The following is a 24,183-nucleotide window of genomic DNA, read 5'->3' as shown; positions in this document are numbered from 1 at the left end:
ATATATGCATGGTTGCAAAACGTGTGCGAAAGAAATCACACAGCATATCACAAAAAGTGACTTTTGACTTTACTGTTTTGTTTTTTGGGGGGATGACTATCATCTATTCCGTCTCATGCAACTACCACCCACAGTTTGACCTAAAAGAAAAATCCCAAGACCATCCAAGAATCTATTCAACTGGTCCTGATTTCTATCACATTGACAGAGCCAAATAGCGAAAGTAAACACACCCAAAGTAAATACACACTATATACCAACAATATATATGTCTAGCATTGTAGTATTGACTTGAAATGTGTGCTCTCAAAGTTACCTTGACATACACCAGAGTTGGTCTTAGTGTTTACATTGGCAGTTAATCACAAGAGGTTGTCTGTTTGCTGGCACCTAAAGAAAAAAGAAAATCCCTCGTCAGTAGCAGATACCACTCCCTTCTATCCTTGAATGCCTCCGATTTCACTAAAGTGAAGTTCTCTTCCAGGAATGTAAAGACTGTGTCTGGTGTGGCTCCAATCAACTTTGTTGCCCCCTGAACTCTACTATGACTGAGAAATAGGACGCTAGGATGCTATCCATTTTGGTTTGGTCATGGCCAAGATAATAAATGGCCATTGAAATTACTTTTCCATCCATTAATCCAAACTGACCAAAAAGCCCAATTTCGACATGTTCGAAACTTTCACAAAAGACCAAGCAGTGACACGGTTAGGAAAGCCTTCCCAAAAACAACCCATTAGTATCAGCAAACGTCCACTCTGGACCTTCGCTGGCTGTGATAAGCATCATTGGGATGTTATGAGACCATGACTCTAAAACTCCTTGCTAATCATGACATCATCATCATCATGACCATGCCCTCTATGCTCGCCCCATGCAGATGTTGAGATCATCTTGATTCAGAAAAATTGACCCCTCCTTTCAATACAGTTGATGGTGGGGACACCGCATTAATTAGTCATCTCATTGGATAAAACAAAACCACTTAAAGGAGGAATGTAATGGAGCCATCATGTAGTTTGGGTGGTGCCAAGGGAACTATGCTAAGGAGCCATGCTTTGGTGTTAGCTCACTAATAATAAGAAAAATAATACTAATAATAATACATTTATTTGTAGAGTGCTTTTAACAGGACTCAAAGACGCCTTACAGACAGATAAAAGTACAAAGGTACTGATAAAAAAGTGTTTGATACCAAAGAGGATCAATGTAGGAGTTACAATTTAAATGCAGAGTGGAACAGGAATGTTTTGTGGGAGGGAGTTCCAGAGGGCGGGGGCAGCACCAGAGAAAGCTCTGTCCCCCCAGGTGCGGCGCGTGGTCTTAGGGATCATCATCATCATGGGCTGCAAAATTTCCAACCACCAGTCACCGCCACATGAGGCGAAGCATGTCACGAAAACTAAGAATGTTTAGGAGGGTCATCCAGAGAATGTCACTACTGCCGCGGTTCAGGTCCTAAGGTTAATGCAGAAGAATCCAAACACTGCTTGTTATGTACAGATGGAGCAGATATAGACGGATCACCTTTTCGGATAAAGGCAGTAAGACAGGCAGGGAAGTCACCGAGATGAAGTGTAGGTGAGGATGAGGTCATCCAAGATTGAAGTTAATTGTCTGAATAGCATACATTCAAGCAGTGAAAAAGGCAGACATAAGGCTAAATTTATGGCTATATACTGTGTCGCCTCCAAGGGCGATAACTCATCCTGATTGACAGGCCAAGTTCAAATGTAAATTTTGGTGGCAAAGGCGAGTAACTATAAGCTTACAGAGGACTGTGATTGTCCTCTATAAGCTGCACTTATAGGAAATCCTGACTGTCAGTGGTGTTTAAGCCCACTCATATTTCAGGGGACAGAGCAAAAGTCAAATGAAAGCCTAGTAGTCTGCTCCCACATATGATCCCACCAAGTGAGCGGTGTTTCAGCGTAAAGAATAATAATTTGGAAATTTTATCTGAGGACAATATCTAACTGTGTTGTATGAGTCATAGAAAGCAGCTTTTTAGTACAGCATTTGCGGGCACAATTGGAAAGTATATAAATCTTATAAAAGGTAGTGGATTTATACCGTTTCAGGAATAGTTGCCATGTAGCCTATTGCTTCGATTTTGTTGCCCAATCAGTCTCTGCTTGTATAAGTTTTTATATTTTTTAAGTGTTTATATTAACATTCAATGAGAGTTTTTGATGAGTTGTGATTCAGAGCTTTAAGGCCATAAACATTTTTGCAGCTCATTTTAACAAGCTTCCATGATTTCAGTCCCATCAGTGATGGATATGCTCAAATGAGTGATCCACTTCACTGGGCCTCATGCAGGCCTCTAGATGGCACACCAAGGCAGAGGCAGCACTTACAGAGCCGCCAGTTATATAGGCAGTGCTGATGTATTAGTGTAGGGCTCAGCATTCCTCCACAGCAATAGGTCAAACCAGCTGTGATGTGTAAGAGGATATTGGCGATCACTGATTATATTAAGAAATTTGATAATCAAAATGATTAAATATAAAAACACATTCATGTCTAGATTTCGCTTCAATAGCTGCAACAACTAAAAATAACTGAGCAATGAAATAGCAACAGGAAGTTCTTCTAATTGTACTACACTGGCATTAAAGGTGTGTCCTTTTAACCTCTGCTTAAAAATACAACCCTCTAAGCCTATTTTGATTTGACTTGTTGCGAGACCAGTGGTAAAGAATTCACCTGGTTTCGTTTAAATCCTAATCATCGAAGATGCCACAGTCAGATAAATAACCCTAATATCTCCTTTGAAACTGAACGAACGCCTTATAAGATGTTTGCAACTGCAGATTCTGCGAAGGGATTCGAGACTGTGTTTTGACTGCATGGAAATAATTAGTGGCTTACTTACACTATAATGTCAGACATCCTTAAGCTCTGTTTCCTGTGTATCTCACTGGGAGTTCCCAGAAAAAAAATGGAATGTGCCAAAAATGTAATGAAATTTGTCTAATAAAAGGCTTAACCAAAAGTACCCCCGATTGGCTGAATTTAGAAAGCTTCTGGGTTCCATTATCCCATTTTTACAATTCCTCTATTGTCTCGTCAGCTGCTAATTTGGGTGGCTTGTCCTTAAATCACAGTTATGCTGAGGTGACACTTTTTTGTGAAAGCGCTCATCAGCGTAGCACTGTGCTTCCCACAACTCTCACACATATGCACACACTTGGTGCTAATTAAAAACCTGTGAGTCTCTCTCTGTGTTGTGTCACCGCTGTATGACACCTGATTTGGGACATGAAGAACAACCGAGGGCACGGAGGAGCAGGAAAATTACAAGGGTTGACAAGAATGAGAAAGTGAGAAGAGATTGTATGAAAATGTGGAAAAGTGAGAAGAAGTGTGGTTGGGGGGCAGAAATGACAAAAGGATAAAAAAAAAAAAAAAAAAGAGAGAGAGAGAGAGAGATCACATTGTGGAGGAGCGATACAGACGGCACCAGCACTGAGATTTACACAGCAGTGATGTCACCTCAGACTAGCACTGTTGGTCTGAGAAACAGATTAGCCATTTGATCTTTGCCCTTATTTTAGCTCCAGTTTCCTCCTCCCAGCTCATGCAGCCAGCTTACTGGCATACCTGACGTGCAGATCTTCTTCGTCTTCTGTCACATACGTCGCACCTCCACATACCTCACCACTTTCCTCATGTCCCCATTTCTTCTGCGATCAGGGTCAGTGGTATCCCCCTCCCCTGTTTATGTAACAGCTCCATTATTGGTTGAGCCCAAGAATGCCCCTCCAATGTGTCGATAAGCCCTCATTCAAAGAGATTGAATTATATGGAGATAAACGGTGTCCTTGAGCATGGGTGCAGATAACAGATTGGAGTGACACAGCTGACTCTCTTTGTTTTGTTAATTAAAGATGACCTCATCGCTAAAAATGGACGCTGTGCACCTCCTCGTCACGAGCCTCACCATCAGCAGATTGCAGATTGCAGGCAGGGGGCCAAGGGCTTTCTGCATTCCCTTTCCCTTTTTGCTTCCTTTCCCATTTTGCCTCATCACACACAGTTATTGTCTCTCTCTTTTTCTTTCCTGATTTCATGTTTTGTTTTGTTTTTTCTCCTTTGCTCAATTACCACGACAGTCCCTTGGCATCTCTCATGTAAATATAAGCACTTAATGTGTGCTCATGGAACCGATAAGTCACGTTAGTGGATTTATGTATGAATTGTAATTGACACAAGACAAGGATGTTTCCCCTCGGTGCATTCCTTTTCAATCATCGCTGTGCACCAAGGGGCAGTGCATCCCTATCAGTCATAAGGATACTAATTAGATTTATGGATGTTATGAATTGGCAGAAATTAGCGTGATGTGGACTTGGTCCATGTTGAATTTGCCGCTTGCTAAAATCAATTTAAAATGCATTTAAGCATTAAATTAGGATTGATTAGTTGAACATGGGAATTGAGGCCAGTGCGATCACTTAAGAGGGTTCAAATACACATTTACCCTTGATGGAAATGCTCTCTGGATGAATATATAGTTAAGAACTAATAACCTGCCAAATGTATTTTCTTATATTTGTTGCAATCATGAATTAGACTTATTTAGTTGTTGATCTGTGCTCTAGTCAGCTACAATAACTGGCACTGTGGCATTGCGCTGATTTGTAGAGCATCATATTGATGCTGATAAGTTGATTGTGTTTCTGATATCTTGTCCACCTCTCATCACCATGATCATTGCACAACTAAAACTTCAAGTATTCACAAATCAACACTGAAAGGTTCCAATGCATACTTTATATGACTGAGAGAAATGTAACACAAAAGTGTGACATACATGGAAAAAAAAAAAAAAAAGTATCAGCATTTGGATGCATTGAGAAGCTATGGAGCTCTGGTCTCATACAAACCATGAGAACTGGTGCGTAATCTTGAACTTCATTGCCATACAGCTTAAGTCCCAATGGATAACCCCTGTTCTATTTTACATACATTTTACCACAACACACTCCCAGTTACCAACCTGACTGACTGCCTTCATACAGGACAATCAGTTTGATCACCACACCTGTACTAATCATTACACACTGTTTCCTGGCACAACTGGTCTCGGTATCCGGAGAAAACAAAGGTCCAAAAGCGTTCAGTTTGCACAGCTCTTGTTAGTGTATACAGAGCCAGCTGAAGCCATCAGAGCCCGCCAGTCTTGTGGTACAGCAGGTGGATGCTGGCTGTACACATCAACCAGTCAATACAGTGCAGCATCACAGTAAGACGCAAGCCAACAGCCTGTCAACAGCCAGAGGTTTATTCTTAGTGCCAGGAAGCGATCCGAGGGGAGACAGAGCCACAGTAAAAGGAGCCGGGGGCAGTAAAAACAGACCACACACGGTTCACATCAAAATGGTAGACCTGGACCCAGGGGGCCATTAGTCTGTGACGAACCACAGCACCTGACCCAGTTCCTTGCTATGCAGGGCCATTTTCTTGTGAAAGGGCAAAGAATCGAGAATGAAAAATCTGTAGGACAGACGGGGCATCCACTAGTAGGCTGTTGTATGTGGACTATTTACCTGGTCCATATTTAATTAGAAGTTTTGTTTTCATGGTATATCTTTCAGTTTGATTATCAGCCAAGGCATCCATACTGCTAATTGTGGTTTGCTTGTGCCAGAAAGCTGCAGAAACATCATTGTACTAGATGTGATTGACAGGGTGACAGTAGAATTAAACATCAAATTTGTCCGAGGGGATGGTGAAATAATTGATTCATTATTTTTTTGCCATTATATCTGCTTAACCTCTTTTACTCTGTTTTCATTCAGACCCTTATGTTACTTTAGCTTCTAATATCACATCTCATCTTTGATTATACCATGGCCTGGGTGAAAACTCAATTATTATTAGCTGGAAGGAAGTTGATTAATTTCAGATAACTGTCTGAAATTAATCAGACAGTTATCTGGCGTAATACTCTTATTACTCTTGTAAATTAAGGCATAATCAAGATGAAAGTGTTCCACTGAGCTATCCATTGTATTTCTCAACAACAACATAAAATCTCATCAGTCAGTACGTTCAGGAAATGTTTTGTAAACAGTTTGCTTAGAGAATAAGCTAATAAGAGTTGGAAGTGGTTATTCACCTTGGGCAACTTTGTTTTTGTCGAATGCAGGTAATGGTTTCAATAAAATCACCCATGGTTGCCAAAGAATTCTAGATTAAAAACAAATAATGTGAGAGCATTTCTGAATGACCATTTTAGTTCCCACTGAGGGCATTTTTAATCATGACTGTTGTTTTGGACTTAATATGAGACACTGTATTAATCTTAATCTCAGAGTTTGAAAGGTGAAATTTTGCAGCCATAAAATTTTGGTGAATTGGGAAATGTGATACATTCGCTCATGCCATCCTCCACCCTGGATGATGCAGTGACTTTGATGACCCTTTACTTTTTATCTTGCACTTTTTCAACTTTCATTAAGTTTTTAATTTGTGCAGCACTTTCTTTTATGACTAAATAGCTGCAAAGCTATTTTCCTGTTCCATTGTTTTATGCTGATGTTAGAATGTTAACACAAAACTAAACTAAAATGGCATAAATGCATTACAACATTTCACCTGCTTCAGTGTTTTAGCATTTTCATTGCTAGCTTTTTGGCATGTTGATGTTGCGGTAAACTACCACTATGACATATATTTAAAGAAGGCTCACAGAATAAGAGAACAAATGGATAGCTTTTTGTTGTTGTTGTTGTTGTGCTGATGATATGTTTCTGTGCTCCTCAGGTAAGTGGAACAAGTTATTGCTTTGACCAACAGTTGGAATAACAAAATGTGCAATGAACAATTTTCCAATGTGCTGCTGAAGACAGCAGAAAAATACTGCTGATGCTCCTGTCATAAGAGAAGTTGAAATGTTGATCAGAACAATGCTTCAGCAAAAAAGAAAGTTTCCTTAAGATGTCTGAACTGTAGATATTGCATCTTTTTGACTGGAATGACTTGAAGAGCAGTATCATCCAAAGGGTTGTTGCGCCATTACTACTGTTTTATCTTTTCTTTTGCTTTGTCTCCATGTTTGTTTGTTTTTTTTGTGCAGAATCGTCACAATACTTTGTTACTCCTTTACTTCACGCTTTCAAGATGAAGCTTTATGCTTTCAGGTGAAAGAAGATGCTGCTGACAGTTTGGCGTGTAGAGATGACACATGCTCCTACAGCTGACCCTGAGGCCAGCACTTAAGCTGTATGACCTGTTACATAACACTTACATTGTAATAGTGCAGGGGGCGTGCAAGTGGAGATTTGTGTGTAAGGGGATACAGAATGCACTGTAACACATTACATGATGCAGATTCAAAATAAGCACTCTTTTCTATTTGTTTCTATCTATTTTAGCTTTCTGTCTTGAACAATGGAAAAAGTGTTTTCATAAATAAATGATGTTTCTTTCTGCAGGCACAATGCCTCTGGAGGGTTGTCCAAAGGGATGTCCCTCTACCTTATTAGAAAAACCTGGACAATTTTATGCAACTCAGCCTGCTTCGAGAATTATTTTTCCCTCAGAGCTTTGGTGCCTCTCAAACACATTTACATGTATCTCATATCTGTTTTTGCCTTCATTCTCCCTCTATAGGTGGCACTGTGTGACATGATGTTGCATGTGGCAGAATGTATTTACCTGTGTAATGTCGACTGTGCGTGAGTGTGAGAGAGAGAAAGGAAGGAAGTGAGGAAGGTGACGTAGGGGAGTGGAGGCTGCTGACAGTTTAACAGAAGAGGCCCCTAGCAAGTTTGGCAGGCCACATGAAAAATAAAGCTTGTGATTTGTTTGCTAATATAAAACTTGTGTTTTGTTTGTTTAAAATGAGTCCACCGGCCAGTCGGCTGGACTGATAGCAGGCCGGCAGAAAAAGAGAGACTCGGGAGAACAGAGAGAAAGAGGTTATTCTGAGGACAAACAGAAACATAACTTTTAGCTCATGAAATCCCTTTAAGCTGGAGGTGCAAAAATGCCTGATTGGAAAACAAAAACTAATAAATGACATATATCGTTCAAAACAAGATAATTATCATTTCTGATCATGTATCAATGAAACAAAAAAGTATCATAAAAAACGACACTGCAGCATTTTTAATGTTTAATTGTTCACTGGCAAATATGAACTACTGATAGAAGTTGTCGAAAAGAAAAATATTAATTTAAGATGCATTCGTCTAAATGAAGCTAATCTCACAGCTAAGAAAATGAACAAAGGGTGGTTTACTGCAGTGATTTTGTTGTTCTGCCACTTTCCCTCAAATTTCCTCATTGGGCAGTAAAAAGAAAAGGGGAAAAAAAACCTAATAAGTGAACTCACTGACCTTGAGGATTTACACGCACACACACACACGCGCACGTACAGGGCTAATGGTTGAGGTAATTACACTGTGCCTGAATTCAGCAGTGTAATTGAAATGATATGTCAGGGATAACAGTATAGCAGGTCTGGCTCCCAACATCAGACAAAATGCCGATGAGCCACTATGTACACACCCGTCTCTACATCCAGCCACACAGGGGCAAATAAGGGGTGCCTGTGTTGTGCTTGTGTATGTCTGCCTGCTTGTAATTGTGCATGTACACCTGTACTGCATGTTTCAGAAGTGCGCATCTTTCACTCTATACAAACAGTGTATAGTAAATTTCAACTCTCTGCTCATTTTCCTGTCGACAGCTCCTATTGCACCCATGTTTAAGGGATTTCGTCTTGAATACCCCCCACCCCCAATTCCTGTCCTCATTCCCTCATTTTTTTATTTTTTTTGTTATGTGCCAGGGTTTTTTGAGAGGGGTTTTCCTTGTCTTCTTAGAAACTAGGTCGGACTGGGTCAGGAACTGTTGCCGTTGTGGTCCAGCAAAGCCCTTTGAGACTATGTATATGCCATCGGTCTGTAAAAATAAACTTAACTTGACTTGTTTGCAGCTACATCATAGCTACAAGGCCTGTGTGTGCGTTTAAATCAAAGTGGTTGTCTCTGGTCGCAGTCGGTCAGCCCGTCGCGTCATGTTCCCATGATTTGCTGTTATTTGTTCCCCTCTCTGCTTACTAAAAAGGTCACCTGGCATTTACCATCGTCATGTAAGCTGGAGAACACGCAAAATGGCTTTTACCATAATAGAATTTTGGGGGCCTTAATTTTTGCCAGCTGTGTGCTGGTTTGGCTTTGGTATTGACAGAAATGTTGATGGACTTCAGGCCTACCCAAGAGGACTCCCTCAAAACGGGCAGAACAGTAAATGCTACGTTTGGGCGGGTTTTAATGTCTTATTCTATAGTTAATGCAAGCGTTGTTTGTTTGGCGATTCTTAATAAACGATTGGTATGCAAGCACTTAAAAGTTACCACCTCGGAGGCAGAAGATGATTGAAAGTGCTTAGTAGAATGCATGTGTGCCAACTTGTGTGCCAGTGGCTTCTAAAAAAAAAAAACTTCCAGATTAGCAGGTGAGTCATACAACAGTTTTGTCATGCATTTGAATTTCAGCCCGCTCATTCACCCTTTTATTCATTCATTCCAATTGTTTGTGTATTCATGTTCCAATTCTGCTGTCATTTCAGGCAAAACCACAGAACCACTCCGCTGTGTTTTAGCATATTGCCTTCATTAATGTTTAGACCATGTGCTCCTGATTCATAAATTACTGTTATGCAGCAAGTGTTGCTGGAATTTCCTCTCTCTCTCTACATTGAGTCAAGCAGCAGCTTGATTAGGAAAGATGCAGACCGAGACCACAGCCATGTGCCTGGAGCATAAAGCCAAGCTTTAAAAGATTAGCACATAGTTTTAGATGAGTTCAAATGTTTTTGAGAATGAATTTGGACTCGTGTTCAAGGTTCGGCACTCATAAGATCAGACACCAGAATCCGCCTTCCAGTTTGAACACTTCTGAGCAAATAAACTGCTGCTCATAAATTATGTTTGCTTTTCTTTGTAATAGTTACACGCAGTGAACAGTATTTCCAGATACCTTTCACCACACTGACGGAGCCAGCGCGTTCTGACAGTGTTCTTATGTAGGATCAGTCTACAGCTTCAGTAGCTTCACATTGTATTTGGTGTCTCTTAAATCAGTACAGAAAGGAAGCAGGACCATTGACATGATTATTTCTTTGCACTATTTAAATTACTTTTGCTACATTTAATACATTCATTGCCGTCACATGTTTGCTCATCCTCATTTTTGAGGATGTCATTGTTTGGAATTATTAGCTTTGCACATGTAAAAGGCCTTTATTGACCCCTTTTACTGTGCGTATGATAGTACATTGTGTACCCCTACCAAACTTGCGTACTGGTCTTATATTTATGCAATTGCATAAAAGTTTACAGCTTTCAGATGGCTCTGTTTAAAAACCCCTGGAATGTGTGGGTAGAGTTTGCTAGGTAAGGATATACGATTATTAAAAGAAGTAAAACACACACTGTGCTCTCCTGCTGAGTCCTTAAATTGATAATTATACAGTAAGCTACTCAAGAGCCACAAAAGACTAGACCAAAGACATTTGTCTTTGGTTTAGTCTTCCAGATGGATCAAACTTACTGAAGCGCTTCGCTGTGCCGTCAGTGACATAAAATGGTCCACTCACACTGTACATGTAATGTCCAATTATGACACATTGCCTCATGTTTTAGGCTAGGGAGCATGCTGCTCTGTGAGACATAACATATTTTTCACCTGTAGTGCACATGGATTTTGTTTTTGATGAACTTATGGCTTTTGTTTTATGACTGATCTATTTGTATTTTTTTGTTGCTGTTTTTGTAATTGTTGTTAGCCAAAGTCTTCCCGGATTCAAGCAAATGCTTGTCCATTTGTATTTTTTTCATCCCATAAATGGGCTACATTTTCAAGATCTACCTTGTGACCACTTTATTAACTTGTCAAACTTTTCATGGTGGGGCACCGTGCTCCCTCAATGCAACCATGAACCATCCAGGCCAGACCCAAGATGCTGAGTAGCACCAATGCTTCGTACTGCTTTGGTTCATGGTTGTGTTACTGCTTCTACGTTGTGCCTCATTTTGCCTGGATGCCCACTTCTAAGCAGAGTATCCACAGAACTATATCGTATCCTCATATCTATTTATCGAACTGTGAAAAATGTTTAAACCCTTTATGATTATTCTTTATGGAACAGTCCGGCATTATGCAAATACACAATCCTTGATCATCAATCTTGTGGTTGTGTTGTTTGCGTACAGCATGTTTCACATTGGTGAAAGTCTTTTCTAATTCAGGCTAATTCTAACCCACCCACCTCTAATCTTGTTTAACTGATTTGACTCCAGGCTCACTCACGCCTGACTTCAATAAGTTTTGATACCATTAGCCAAGGATTATACATTTTCCAGCAGATGATGTGATGAATGATGTTTTCAGTATGGAACAATACAATGTTTTTTTTTAATTATTATTATTGGTTAAAATAGATTGCGGTTGTTCTTAATCGTAACTTGGACATAGATCTGGCCATATTTTAGAGCACACCAGTGAAGATAATCCCAAATGGTGCCACTGTACTATGCATCAGCTCATTCCTTAAAAACTCACAGGTGAATACTTCTGAACTGTCACGCATCAGCTCTATGATTTATACTGATCATCAAAACATTCATTCAGCTCTTTCCTCTTTATGATACATCCAAAGCCATAAAACATCAGGCCTCTTGCCATTCTTTTCCTTTTCTGTCTCATCGTTTATCTCTTTACTTCTTTACTTTCTTCTGTTTCCTTCTCTCCATTTACTCCTCTTTGTTCCATGCTTCATTTAGAATGGTCTCTGTCTACTTTTAACCTTTTTGAAGAATCACAAATACGGGATCCATGATTTCTTTACAAAGCTGCTTGTAATGGCCAAAGGGGAATAGCCTTGAAAGGCATCGTGAACACACAATGAGAATTACTTTTACAAAGATGAAGAAGTTTGCTAGATATTCTGTTGGTGTAATGTTTTGTCCCACAACATTTTGTAGTGAGCATGTTCTCTTTTTTTTCTCTCACTCTTAACTATCAAGTGACATAAAATTCCTGATACTGATGTGCAGTTGTGACCGTCCATACTGTGCATGAGAATTCGCAGACAGGCAAACCTATGATCAAATACCATAGATCAAATTGGTCGCAAACACAGTGTACTTATGATTTTGGTAAACAAAACATTGCATAGCATTATGTGTCACAAATCAACAAATCAAACAAATACAACAAATAACATGTTTAACTGACTAACTGTGCGCAGCAAAACAAGTACAGATTCTTTTCTCGCAGATAATAGATTGCATCATTGAAAGATAAAGTTTTTCAAAGTGGTAGCAGCGTTAGGGTTAGAAGGGTCAGATTAAAGTAAAATTTATTTCAGGAAGCTCCAATCCCATGAAATATATCTGTTCCATCGATAATAGTGTTTAAAAATGAAATGAAGTACAATGAATTGAAAAACTTTAAATCCCAGCTGGGACACAGAATAATCACTCTTGCTTAGGTTTGGCAATAGATAGCAGGCAATAAAATAATATTGACTAAAACAAAATTGACATCACACAACATTAATATTGACGATTTCTTTTACAGAGATAAGATAGGTTGTAAAAACAAATTAAATAGTCCATTTTGAGATTTAACTTTCAAAAGGTAAAACCCCTGAAGGAGCAACACTGCAACAGCACAGGAATGTGTTTAAGGGGAAACCTCCTATACACAGAGCTCTTTCTGTGAAAAGGTCAAATCATTCATTCGTGCAGTTCTTTTTCCTCTCTTCTGCAACCTTTTCTTACCATCCCCATGTGCCCTACCAGCCAGACCTACTCCCTGTGTTTATAAGTTGGCCCATGTATCATAAGCTAAAACTAAGCTGCCCTTTAGCTAATGTAGAAATAGTTGGAAATCCAACCGTTTGAGAGCTTTTAAACTATTTTGACAGCTCTCTCTTTTTTCCATCACCCCCATGAGTACTGGAAACTGGCTGCATGTATGCGTGTGTCTAAATGAACAAGTGTGCATCGCTAGCTTTTCCCGTAAGCTGACATGAAAGATATTTCACAACTTGTGAAGCAGTATTTTGTGAGACACAAGAGGGCTCAGTGAGATATCACAGTAACAGTACCATGTGCCCATAAAGGAAAGAAAATCTGTTTTCTTACAGTTCTATAACATGGTGGCTATGGGTTGCTGCCAGTAAAACGTCATATTTAATTTAGCCTCAGGGTTTGTGCTGGCAAATGGCTCCCATTGGACGAGGCAGAGGTGAAACTCATAACAGCAGAGTCAAATGGCACAATCATTGATAAGGAAAATTTGCGAAGGTTTCCCAAACGCATTTCATTCATAACTAAGCTCATGTTGTGAGCCATTGTTTTAATTTTTCTTTGTTATTTTTTTTCTGTCGAAACATGTGGTGGAACCAAAACATGTGGCAGTGTTTTGTTTAACTGTGAAACAAAAGATGAAAGATATTGTTGAAAGATAAGTTTGGCTTTTTTACCCCTTTTTCGGCATATAATATGACATATGGGAAATCGGTTCAAATAACATTTCAAAGTCATTTTTTTGTCCAGTTTTCTTTGTTGCTTTCTGTCTGTTCATTTTTCACCATTTCTTCTTCCCTTCCCATTTCCTATCTTAACCAGGTGAGGTTCTGAGTTTGATGGATGATTTGTTCTCTGGTTTGGGTTCATCCTGCGTTGTTGCTGGGAAGAGAAGCGGAGACCATCCACACTCCTTGCTATATTCAGTGGTCTTCAAGTGCCTGGAGCCTGACAGCCTCTACAAGTAAGTTTGACATTTGCAAAGTTTTCTGAGTAAATTGAGTAACTAATGTAATCGCAAATATCTTCTAGTGTTATGCTGTGTTGTAGTTCCTGAATCCATAATCTCAAGCTTCCTGCACATATGTATAGACTATTGTATGCCCTCAATTATAATCAGATCTCAATGAGTGTAATGATTCAGTCATTTTTATATTATTGACGTAAAGCATTTCCAAATGAGTGTGTCAATGAAACAATATACAGTATATAAGAAGCTCAAAGAGTTTACAGATTTTAGATTAGCTGCTGGATCATATGGCGGGTTTTGGGGGTTTTCTGTGACCCTGAGAGCTTTTTGGGACCTCCTGGTATTTAATGGCAGCAGATAAAAGTCAAGACAAAGACTTTCAGACATCTATAATCACCACTTTCATCCTTTTTCATAATTGGAAAACTGTCCCCATAAGTAGGTGCAAAGTAGACTCATACTCCTGGGCAGAGGTTTGACTCCTCTTCCAGATCTGCTACCAAGAGAGGCACTGCTGAATATACTCAGGAGCTCATTTTTCAGACACAAAACAAGTCTCTGTGTGATTACTAATGTGGTGAGGAAAACGCTGTTGCGTGCTTCTATTCAAATTTTTTACCCACCTGTGTGGATGGCCATTTCATCAGGGTTAAATACTTTTAATTTCTGATGCGGTCGACAATACGCCTGAGAGCTCTGGGTTGGCTCAAAGGAGCAGTTTGTCCGATCTGAACCATGTTCTGTCGCTGGCCTTCTGGGCTAGTCATGAACTCTCCATGACAAGTGCGTGTGATATAAAACCTCTTTTTCCAAAAATCCATAATCGCTTTTCTACACATATCGAAACATACGATTTATTTAGCCCAGGTGACTCCTTGGTCAGTGTTCAGGGTTTGGGAAAAGTTTGGAGGACTGAAGCTTCCATTACCACAGAAGCAAATGTGTGGATGGATCAGAGTGTTTCAGGGAATCGCTGTGTTGGTCAGCAGACTTAAGACATTCAACTCAAATGATGTGGCTTTCTCCATTAAATGTGAAGGCATTTGGAAACACTTTAGCTATCTTGTTGTAAACTTGCCACTTACTTGTATGTTGAAATTTATCTGGAAAATTTCTTAGCTTTCTCTACCTATAAAGTCAACAGAAAGAGTATAACTGTGCCAAGGCTACATTGTCGTCTCTTGCTCACTAAAAGATTCAGTGATGTTGCTCTTGTTCTCAGCTCGCAACAATCATCGCTACCCAATTGACTGTTTTTATGAGTTCGCTGTTTCTAATTACCATTTACAGACAATTCATTTCATTGCAAATTATGTTGTGGCCATGTTTGCATCTATCCTAAACAACAAGGACTTGGCAAATGTCGGCAATACCACATTCTCCCCGAGGTGCCTTCAATTCCCACTATACATGTTATTTTCTTTGAGGGGGTGAATTTTGTTACCTGCTCCTGAACAACAGCTGGGTCCAGTTAACCAAGGAAACATACTTAGTCTCAACATGGTGGAATTAGTGGATGCTTCCTTTCTTTTATGTTGGATTTGGTCATAGGAGAATGTTTTCAATGAAGGCAGAAAGATCCTGGTATCAAAAACTATGTGTACATATTGCCTGAAGTCATTCCATGCAGTTATCGCCACTGTGGACATCACCCTAACATAAGTTAAACTATGTGTACAGTAATACAATCAAAAAAGGAAGTACCAGCATATTTTCATGCAGATCAGTTTCCCTCCAGGAGATATCACAGAACCTAAAAAACACTTGAGTATTAGTTTCAGCTGTCTTAGCTTTCAAGTATGATGTGTTACCGGATAATTTGACAGTGAAACCTGTTTATGTTACTTCATTATTATTCATTCATTCATATTAAAATACTGCAAACTCAAAACGTACTACAGAGCTGACTCAACTTTTCTCTGGCACCATGTCAAAAACAATTGCAAAGTTAGTTGCATTAATGACTGGACTGCTTTATAAGGTTACACTGCAGTGATCAATCAATGTAGGGTAAGTTCTTCAGGGAGGCATTTCAGATTAGAAATGTAGAGTGCCAAAAAGGACCAAGGGAACACTTAAATCACACATTGGACCTTAATGAACAAATCATTCAAGCTGAAAATTTTTGCTGATGTCAGGAAAAAAAAAAAATGACACAACAATCGTTAATGGAAACCAAACTCATCAATCTATTGAGCACTGGATTCACAATCATAACGGAAAATCAAAGCAAAAATTTGGGAATTTCATCAGTGAAACTCATAAAATGGACATGTATGTGGGTGTGTACAGCCTTTACATGCATGTATACATTCCTGACAATATCTGGCCATGCCCCTGATGAGTTTCCTGGGGTGTCTCCCCATAGACCTGGATCAGAGTTTCAGTGAGCTCCTGCACTTGGCAGATACATAATGATTCATTGGTGCTCAGTTGGATTTAAGTTGTGAAGGTCAGTCAGTAGCATCAATGCCTTTGTCATCCAAGAGCTGCCTATCCGCCCTGGCCACATGAGGCCCAGCATTGTTTTGCTCCAGGAGGAACCCAGGGCCCCTAGCAGCAAAGGTACCGTTAGCTTTGACATCTCTCGAGAATGCGCCGGGAAATGTGGGTAACCTTATTGCTTGTGCACATATGGATGTGCCAACCAGGAAGAGCTGGACTACCTGTGTAACCTGTTTGCATTGCAGATACTGCCCAATGTTAGCAGTCAGGAAGGATAAAGGAGGGAGCAGCTGTCTGTGGCCACCACATTCAAAAGCATTCTTTTTTTTTTTTTTTTTTTTGCCTTTGCATTGCACATACTGTCATTTGATTCGGAAGCAAAGCAGGTGAAATTGATTCACTATCACCTGTGCTTCATAAATGGACAGATTGATATTCATGAAGTTTTACTGTGAACACTAAGCGTTCCCTTAATTTTTGAGGAGAGCCTCTTGAAATAAAGTTGCAAGAGCAGCAGCAAAAGGAGACCCAGACAGGACCCAGATGTTGTTGTGACTGACACTGAGCACATGAATCAAGCAGTCCTCTAGGCCTGTCACTGTCTTCTCAGGTTCATTTAAGGGTCTTGTGTGTAGAAAGATATTGCTATCCGGAGGCCTTGGTTTGTTTTGGGAAGCTCCATGTTGATCCTCAAAAAAAAAACAAAAAAACTGCCGGGATTTGAAGTTGTGGGAAACCTGATGTAGAGTCATACCCTGTCTATATGGACTGTAGATTTGAATGTGATGTGTCTGTAAGTTACAATTTAAGTTGAAATTGTTCAATATGACTTCCCAACTGAAGTTCAAACATCAGCATGGAGGGAACCTTTCCAGTAAATTTGGAAGTTAAATCAAGAAGACAAAGTAAAGAAATGTTACATTTAACCCAGTGTGGGTTTTTTTGTTGTTGTATTTATTTGGTAAATGTGGAAAAGTTTATTTCATTGTGTTAAGCACCAAAAGAGCAGGAATACAGGTGCTCAAAGCAGAGTTTTAATATTAAGTTTCTTAAAGGCTTTGACACTAGATGAAGTGAGCAGGGAAGGAAACTACTATTAGGTTAATCTGTAGAAGTTAGGCTTCCACAAACAAAAACCTGCAACAAGAGCCTCATTTCCAACTTTGTAGCAGAGTTATCTTTGTTTAGGCATTCCCCACAGTGTTGTTTTTCTCTGATAAGGGCAGAATTACGTCGGAATTACGTCTGAGGGCACATCTGTTTGCAGCCAACTCCGCTTGTCTTAATCAAGGGTCTGATAAGCCTTCTACTGGTATTGGCTTTACACTTGATCATTACCAAGACTGTTATATCCCTAATGTTGCCCTGGCAAGCGAAACGCTATTTGCTCTATGAAAAGTTACACACCTCATTTCAAAAGCTGAATTTTTAGAAAATAATCACCATTTACCAATATAATGGCTATAATCTTGATGCCAAAAACATCTAAAGTAAAAAACCTGGGTTTTTAACCTCAGCCCAGACGTTAATTTACTTTATACTGTTATATACATTAGAATTACATTTATAGAATTAGAATGAATATCAAGGGCCAATTTTCATTTTGTTTTAAAAGCCAATCCTTACAGCTTTTGTAATATTACAGGGGTGTGTTAGATCAATGCTGTGCCCCTGGCTGGTTTTTAAATGGCAGTTTGTTATAATAACTGGACACAACTTTAGTGTAATATCTATAAATAGCTCAAGATCACGCCCTTGCTGTCTGTATCACTTGTCAGACCCTGAATCTTCTCAGTGGTCTGTCAGTCCCAGTCTGCCCCGTATCTCCCTGTTGCGCCTCGGCTCTTTCTAATTGTTCTAGACTATTTAAGGCCTCATCTCCAGGCACCCAGTTTGTCTCAGTTCCTCTTCCATGTTTCTGCTGCCTTAACTCATGAAATTATACTTCACTCTTACTTTATTTCATATGTCAGCAGTTAAAAGTCAACCATCAACTGTTTCACTTGTTCTCATCACCAAGAACACACAACGGTCCCCAGCAGTGCACCAGCACATATTTTTCTTCATTCTGAAATGCAGACTCAATTGCACAAATATATCTATGTAGGAGCTAAAAATATTTTTTAAACCACCGAATCACCAAAACTGGTGGTTACCTCGCTTGTAATTCAGTGTGTCTTGTCCCGGCAACTGGCAGTAGTTGAGAAGTTTGAGAGTTATTGTTGCATCTAGGGGGATTAAAGTCTCAGTGTCCGGCCACACATGTTTTCACTTGTGTTGCTTGATTAGAGCTCTATTCCTGACTGTGTGCGACGTTACAAGCTTGAGTTGGCTCACGTCTCCGTCAGCCTTGTGCTTTGTTGAACTTGTCACAGTGGGACAGGTGACCCTGTTTTCTGCCATCATATTAGAGTCAGTCTGTTTCAGGATCCTCAAATTGATTTTTTGATTTCTCGAAAAGATATCTGACGTCCACAAAAGTCTCTTTGAAAATCGGAACTGCTCGGAAAAGAATCACAAGTCAACTAAATCTACTTTTTGCGTGCATTAGGTGCGTTGCTTTGGCCAGCCTCACGCTGTGGGCAGGTCTAATCAGCCGCAGTAATTGAAAACACCCATATGGACATCCAGTGTTTGAGGCACGAATATTACAGCTGCCAAGAGGTTGAGTGTTGATGACTGGCCCTGCGAGGTGGAATCGTTCTTGCTCTTCTGAAATGGCGAGGTCGAAGCTGGACGTTGCCAACCTTCAGTGACGGCTCAAACTTCAGCATTGGCTTGGGGTCACTGAGGTAAATGCAGAAACGAAACCAAAAATACGTCAGGGGTATGAGTTATTATTCGTTGTCCCCCCTGTCTCAGTGAAAGGAGTCTCATTACTCACAACTCGGCAGCCATCCTTGCAGTTTAATCTCTTTCTCTTTTTGTTTCCAACATCTGCTTTTGGCAGGCTCAAATTAGACCCATGTCCTTGACATAACTAATCAGTGGCATCGTTACCATTTTAATATGGATACCTTTAAGTTTGGAGATCTAACTTATATTTTCTTCTATTTCTTTTTGATTGCAATCCAGTGCGGCGCTACATACCACCAAAACCTGATCTATATATGTCTGTTAGTGACTTGTCGGTTGTTATATGCACAACACACAAAGTACACCAGATAAATAACACAAAAACATGAGCCAAGCAGCCACACAAGGAGCAAGTCCATATTTTTTTAAGGCGGCTGCTTTAACTGTCCATGTTTTACAATATATGTATATTTAACTTGGTTCACTCTGGTTTTTATTTGTTTTTGTTGAATAAAAATGGCTTAGGGTTAGGATTAGTGGAAAAATGGCAGCACAGCACAAGTTCATCCACCATAACATACTGGTCACCTTGCCTGTCTGGCATACCTTTTCAGTTATTATTGAAATGAGGGTCAATACTCTAATAACATCAAGCAGTTAACATGACATTCTCATTATTACTGCTGGCTGTAGCGTTACTGATCTGCATATGAGCTCATTCAGACCTGAGTGAAGTTTTCAGATATTGATTGAAGGGCAAGAGAATTTTATTTAGGTCTGTTGAACCAACATGATGCATGATGAGGGTTTCAAAGGCATCAGATACTGCTGCCGCAAATTGTCCGGGCAGTGGGAAACAATTCTAAGTGGCTTTGAATGATTTGTGTTCAACCGATGTGTGTCAACCGCTGATGTCATGGAAAAGGCATCCCCCTTACTGCCCTGGCTTCTCTCCGCGTGCCAAAAATACTGCCCTAATTGATCCTCTCTCACCGCCCCCCCTTCTTTCCTCCCTCTCTCCTCCTCACCCTTTCGGGCTGTCTGTCTCTGGTCTTTCTGTCTTGTCATCTCTTGTTCAGCCATCTCTCCATTCTCTCATTAAATTAGAGGACAATGGCTACTTTAATGGCAACATTGTTAATTTACACAAACATTAATCTGCCATTTATCCACTTCATCGTTTGCTGAGCTTTCAAAACTATGGCACACGGACAAAACAGAGCAGCTTCCAAAGGATCCATGTTCAGCCAGACAGCCTTGAAATAGACGTGAGAGAGGGCGAATTAGAAAGGGGTGGGGGGGGTTGCAGACTGAGCTGAGCTACATGCAAGTAATGTAGATGGAGAAATGGAGACAATGGGAAGTGTGTGTTGCCAATTCTGTTACTTGATGTTTTGACATTCTCAGGGCAGGCCAGACAGTGACGGGCTCCTTTGTTCTCCCCGGCAATCTTTATCATTGAGTGCCCGCAGAGCTCAGACACCACACTGTCCATCTGGTCCCCCATGACTGCTACTATTAGTGTTCATGAATGAATAAGAACTTCACCACTGGCTAAGAGTCCTTTTTATCCATGTCAGTTCTAAAAAAAATTTTAATGGATTATAACTACGTAATTCATCTTTTACCAAAAAATTCAGATTCAGAAAGCTGACCCTGACAGGCTTAACCTCCTGACAGCAACAGCTTTAATATTATACATAACAATCTAGTAATGGCTGCAGGGGCTATGAAAGGGGAAACAGTACCTGTCATTGATGCCAACCAATTAAACAACCAAAAACAGCAGTAAAAGTCTGGCAAGCTCACGTCCTGGGTCCTGAATAAGACTTTTAACAAATTGCCTCGATAAAAACTCCCACCTCATTGTCCCCCCTGCCTGCTCGCCTCCCCCCTCCTCTCTCCATCTGCACGTTATGTGGCCACATAATTTAAACAGTGTGACTGTTACATGCCTGCATTGTTTTGCTGGGCAGAGGAGCCGAAGAGGCCTGTGATTCTTTTGTGATATTCTTCAGGAATACCACATCCACTCTGCTGAATAACAAGAGTGGACAAACTATGTGAGCAATGTCCAAACTGTTCATGTTACAAACAAAACAGTCATTTGACAGCATTGGGAAAGCACTCAAAAGATATTATTAAAAAAAAAAAAGCCAAATGGGTTCAGGAAGAAAAGCAACGTTTGTAAAAACAGTAATATCCTAATTTCTTTATTTTCGTGTATTTTCTAAAATTATTTTGCATCGGAATTCCATTTGAGTTGTTCATTTTGTCTCACTGTGTTTTGCGGTTTCCCTTTTGTCATTCTGTTGTTTTTACTGTGGTAACTCTGTAGAAATACTGCCGAAAGCTTACAGTTTTTCATAACTACTTACAAACATTTCTCAATACTTAATTCACTTTTTTGAAAACTTCTCCCACAGTAAGAAAAACAGTGCATGTCAACCAAAGGCAATTTCTGGAATTTATTCTATTTTTTTTCCCCCCCAAAAAAAACAAAACCAAACAAAACATATTCACTAACAAAACAATGTCCACCAGAACAGTGCGTTATTCATCACACATTTCCATATAATGAAAAACCTAAAATGTTTAAAAAGGGGGGGGCAGATAACATGCTGTTTACATTGTGCAGTCAGCTGCTCTAAAGCAACATAAATATCATTAGTCATAAAGGGTACCCTTTTCCATAACCACACAGCTATCAGCCATGTTTTAAGTTATTTGGATGAGACGTCTGCTCACATTGCAGGTGGGAGGGGCTATGCTGGCAATGCATGAGGTCACCAGACCACAATGTGGATAAAGGTATAACTTAGCCACCCCACCTAAGAAGTAAAACGGCTCTAACACAAGAAAGTGAGATGTCAATCTAGCCACTGGTTGGCCGGCAACCGCTCAGAGCCAAGAAATCATTCAGAATTTATAATTTCAGACCGATGGTATTTTGTGGGTGGCTGTTTACCCGGTTCCTTCCACGGGCTCTATGTGGAAAGTTAACTGGCTGATTGTTGCAATTTTATATTTGTGGTATGGAGTTAAATATGCTTTCCATGTTCTGTTCTAACTCCAGAAAGTTAAGTTTATTCTCCTTAATATCAAACTTGTCCTTTAACACTGATGCTACACTAAGATGTGACCTCTGGGCTAAAAACTGAAAGCTTGAGACTTACAAGAAAGAAGAAACTTGTGTGTCACATGCCAGATGCTACTTCCATCTTTCTTTACAGTTCATGTTTCAAAAAGTTACCGAAACCAAATATCAAACCACCCCACCATTTGAAATGTTATTTGTGGAGACAGCTGGTTGGAACAGAAATTAGATAAAATGACTAGCAGTATGCCACCATTGATATAGAAAGTTTAGCTAAGAGACGCTGGAATCGGGGAACCAGTAAAAGCAACCCCTGGAGCGTTTTCCTTGGGATCGTTTTTGTGGTTACTTTGGTCACATGTTGAGCTGCGGCAGCAATTTTAAAGTTCAGCTGCTGTCAAGATTGTGGCAGCAAATAGGTATTCACATTCCACCCGCTGGTACCAGGATATTGATGGCTTCATCTCCAGCACTCCTCATCCTTAATTCTTTTTTTTTTTTTTTTTTTTTTTTAAGATTCACTATGAGCAGTTCCTCCATGTACTTTTTTCGTATTCAGAAGTACACAGATTGGCATTTTCAAAAGGACATGTAAAGGTCATTTGTTTTTTATTCCAAGCTTTGTGGCCCCACAATACTTGACATGCATTACATGTCCTCATCGCGTCTCATCTCCTGTTGCAGTGTCTTGAACTGTTCACTGCGGTATCTTATCGGGGTCCATGGTGGCCCTGAAGTCATGGAACCCAAAAAAAAAAAAAAAAAAAAGTCCTGATGCTTGACATTTTCACTGAGGAACTTTATCCTCTCAGAGTTCTTGGAGTCAAGCCGGATGCCGGATCCTTTATTTGTCTCTCCGCAGCCATTGTGATACTGGCTGTACTCATTTTCAGATATAATTAAATTCTACAATCCCTAGGTCTTTGTTCACAAACCGTTTAATGAAAAATTGCGATCATATTCTCACTCACAAGTATGTTCTCACTGGGCTCCTCAAGTTTACTATCAGTTTATGTTTTAACCAGAAAAAATATTGTATTTGAATACATTTGCAGACAAATTAGATCATATTTGCCAAGTTCATTTCTTCATTTTTTTATCAAAGCAATTTTCTCCAAATCTCTGAGTCACATGATAAAACTGAAAATCTCTGACTAAGAACACTGATGGCTTTTATCTTTATGATGTTAAAAGATAATACTTCTTAAACATCTCCCTTATTTGCTATTCTCTTTATTCTCCTTATTCATGTTATTTTTCTATTGCTCTCTTTTCTTTGGCTTGTTTTTTTTGTGCGTTCTACAATTGGATGCAGTGAGCAAATAGTTGTGTTTGGCTTCTTCCAGCTTGTAACTTAAGTCAAGGGTACACTGGTAATGGCTTTCCTGTTTCCTGCTCACTTTTGCACCTTATTTGGTCTTAGATGTTGGTGACAAAGAAGTGATTTTCTGTCATTTCCAGGTTCACTCTGAATGCTGTGGATAGCCGAGGCAGTCACTCTGAATCAAGTTTCGTCTCAGTACGGACATCCTGTCCAATGGTGGATGACAGCCGAGCAGAAGGTATTCTCACCTTTTTGACTTTTAGCAATGGTGCCTTCTCCACCTTAAATTAGTTGCTTCTCTTTTTTAATATCCTTTCACATAGTTACAAAACCTGAGTGGGGAAATTGTCATAAGCTTAAAGCTTCCTTCATGTTTTCTCATCTCTTTAACCACGTCAATGTTACTTTTTATATATTTACCCTGAATTTAAATTCACCTCTCATCATCATCTTTTAATATTTGGGTTCATCCCGACTCATGATGAAAATGATACATGGATATGCTCACATATATTCTCTTTGACCCACCAATTTGAAATGTCAAATCCAATTATCATTTGATGTTTTGCAGGTAAGAGACCATCGTGTTGCGTTGTGGAAAGTGAAAGTTTCAGTCTATATTTGAAGCTTGACCTTTGATAATAGCTTAAGCATTAGGATAATTTGGCGTGCGCTCTCTGTCTGCTGCATATTCTTAATGAAATTATTGTCATACA

General features: G+C 39.7%; 1 protein-coding gene across 1 annotated transcript in view; it reads left to right on the top strand.

Annotated features, from left to right (window-relative positions):
* Positions 1-24,183, top strand: part of astn2 (astrotactin 2) — a 228,906-nt gene that overhangs the window by 200,361 nt on the left and 4,362 nt on the right. Inside the window, exons 20-21 of the mRNA XM_029516439.1 lie at positions 13,658-13,799; positions 23,605-23,705. Coding sequence (XP_029372299.1) covers positions 13,658-13,799; positions 23,605-23,705 — 243 coding nt within the window. The remainder of the gene's footprint in view (positions 1-13,657; positions 13,800-23,604; positions 23,706-24,183) is intronic.

The sequence above is a fragment of the Echeneis naucrates genome, chromosome 12 (assembly GCF_900963305.1).
Source record: "Echeneis naucrates chromosome 12, fEcheNa1.1, whole genome shotgun sequence".
Classification (NCBI taxonomy): Eukaryota; Metazoa; Chordata; class Actinopteri; order Carangiformes; family Echeneidae; genus Echeneis; species Echeneis naucrates.
Note: the sequence above shows the minus strand (reverse complement) of the source record. Positions and strands in the feature narration are given on the sequence as shown.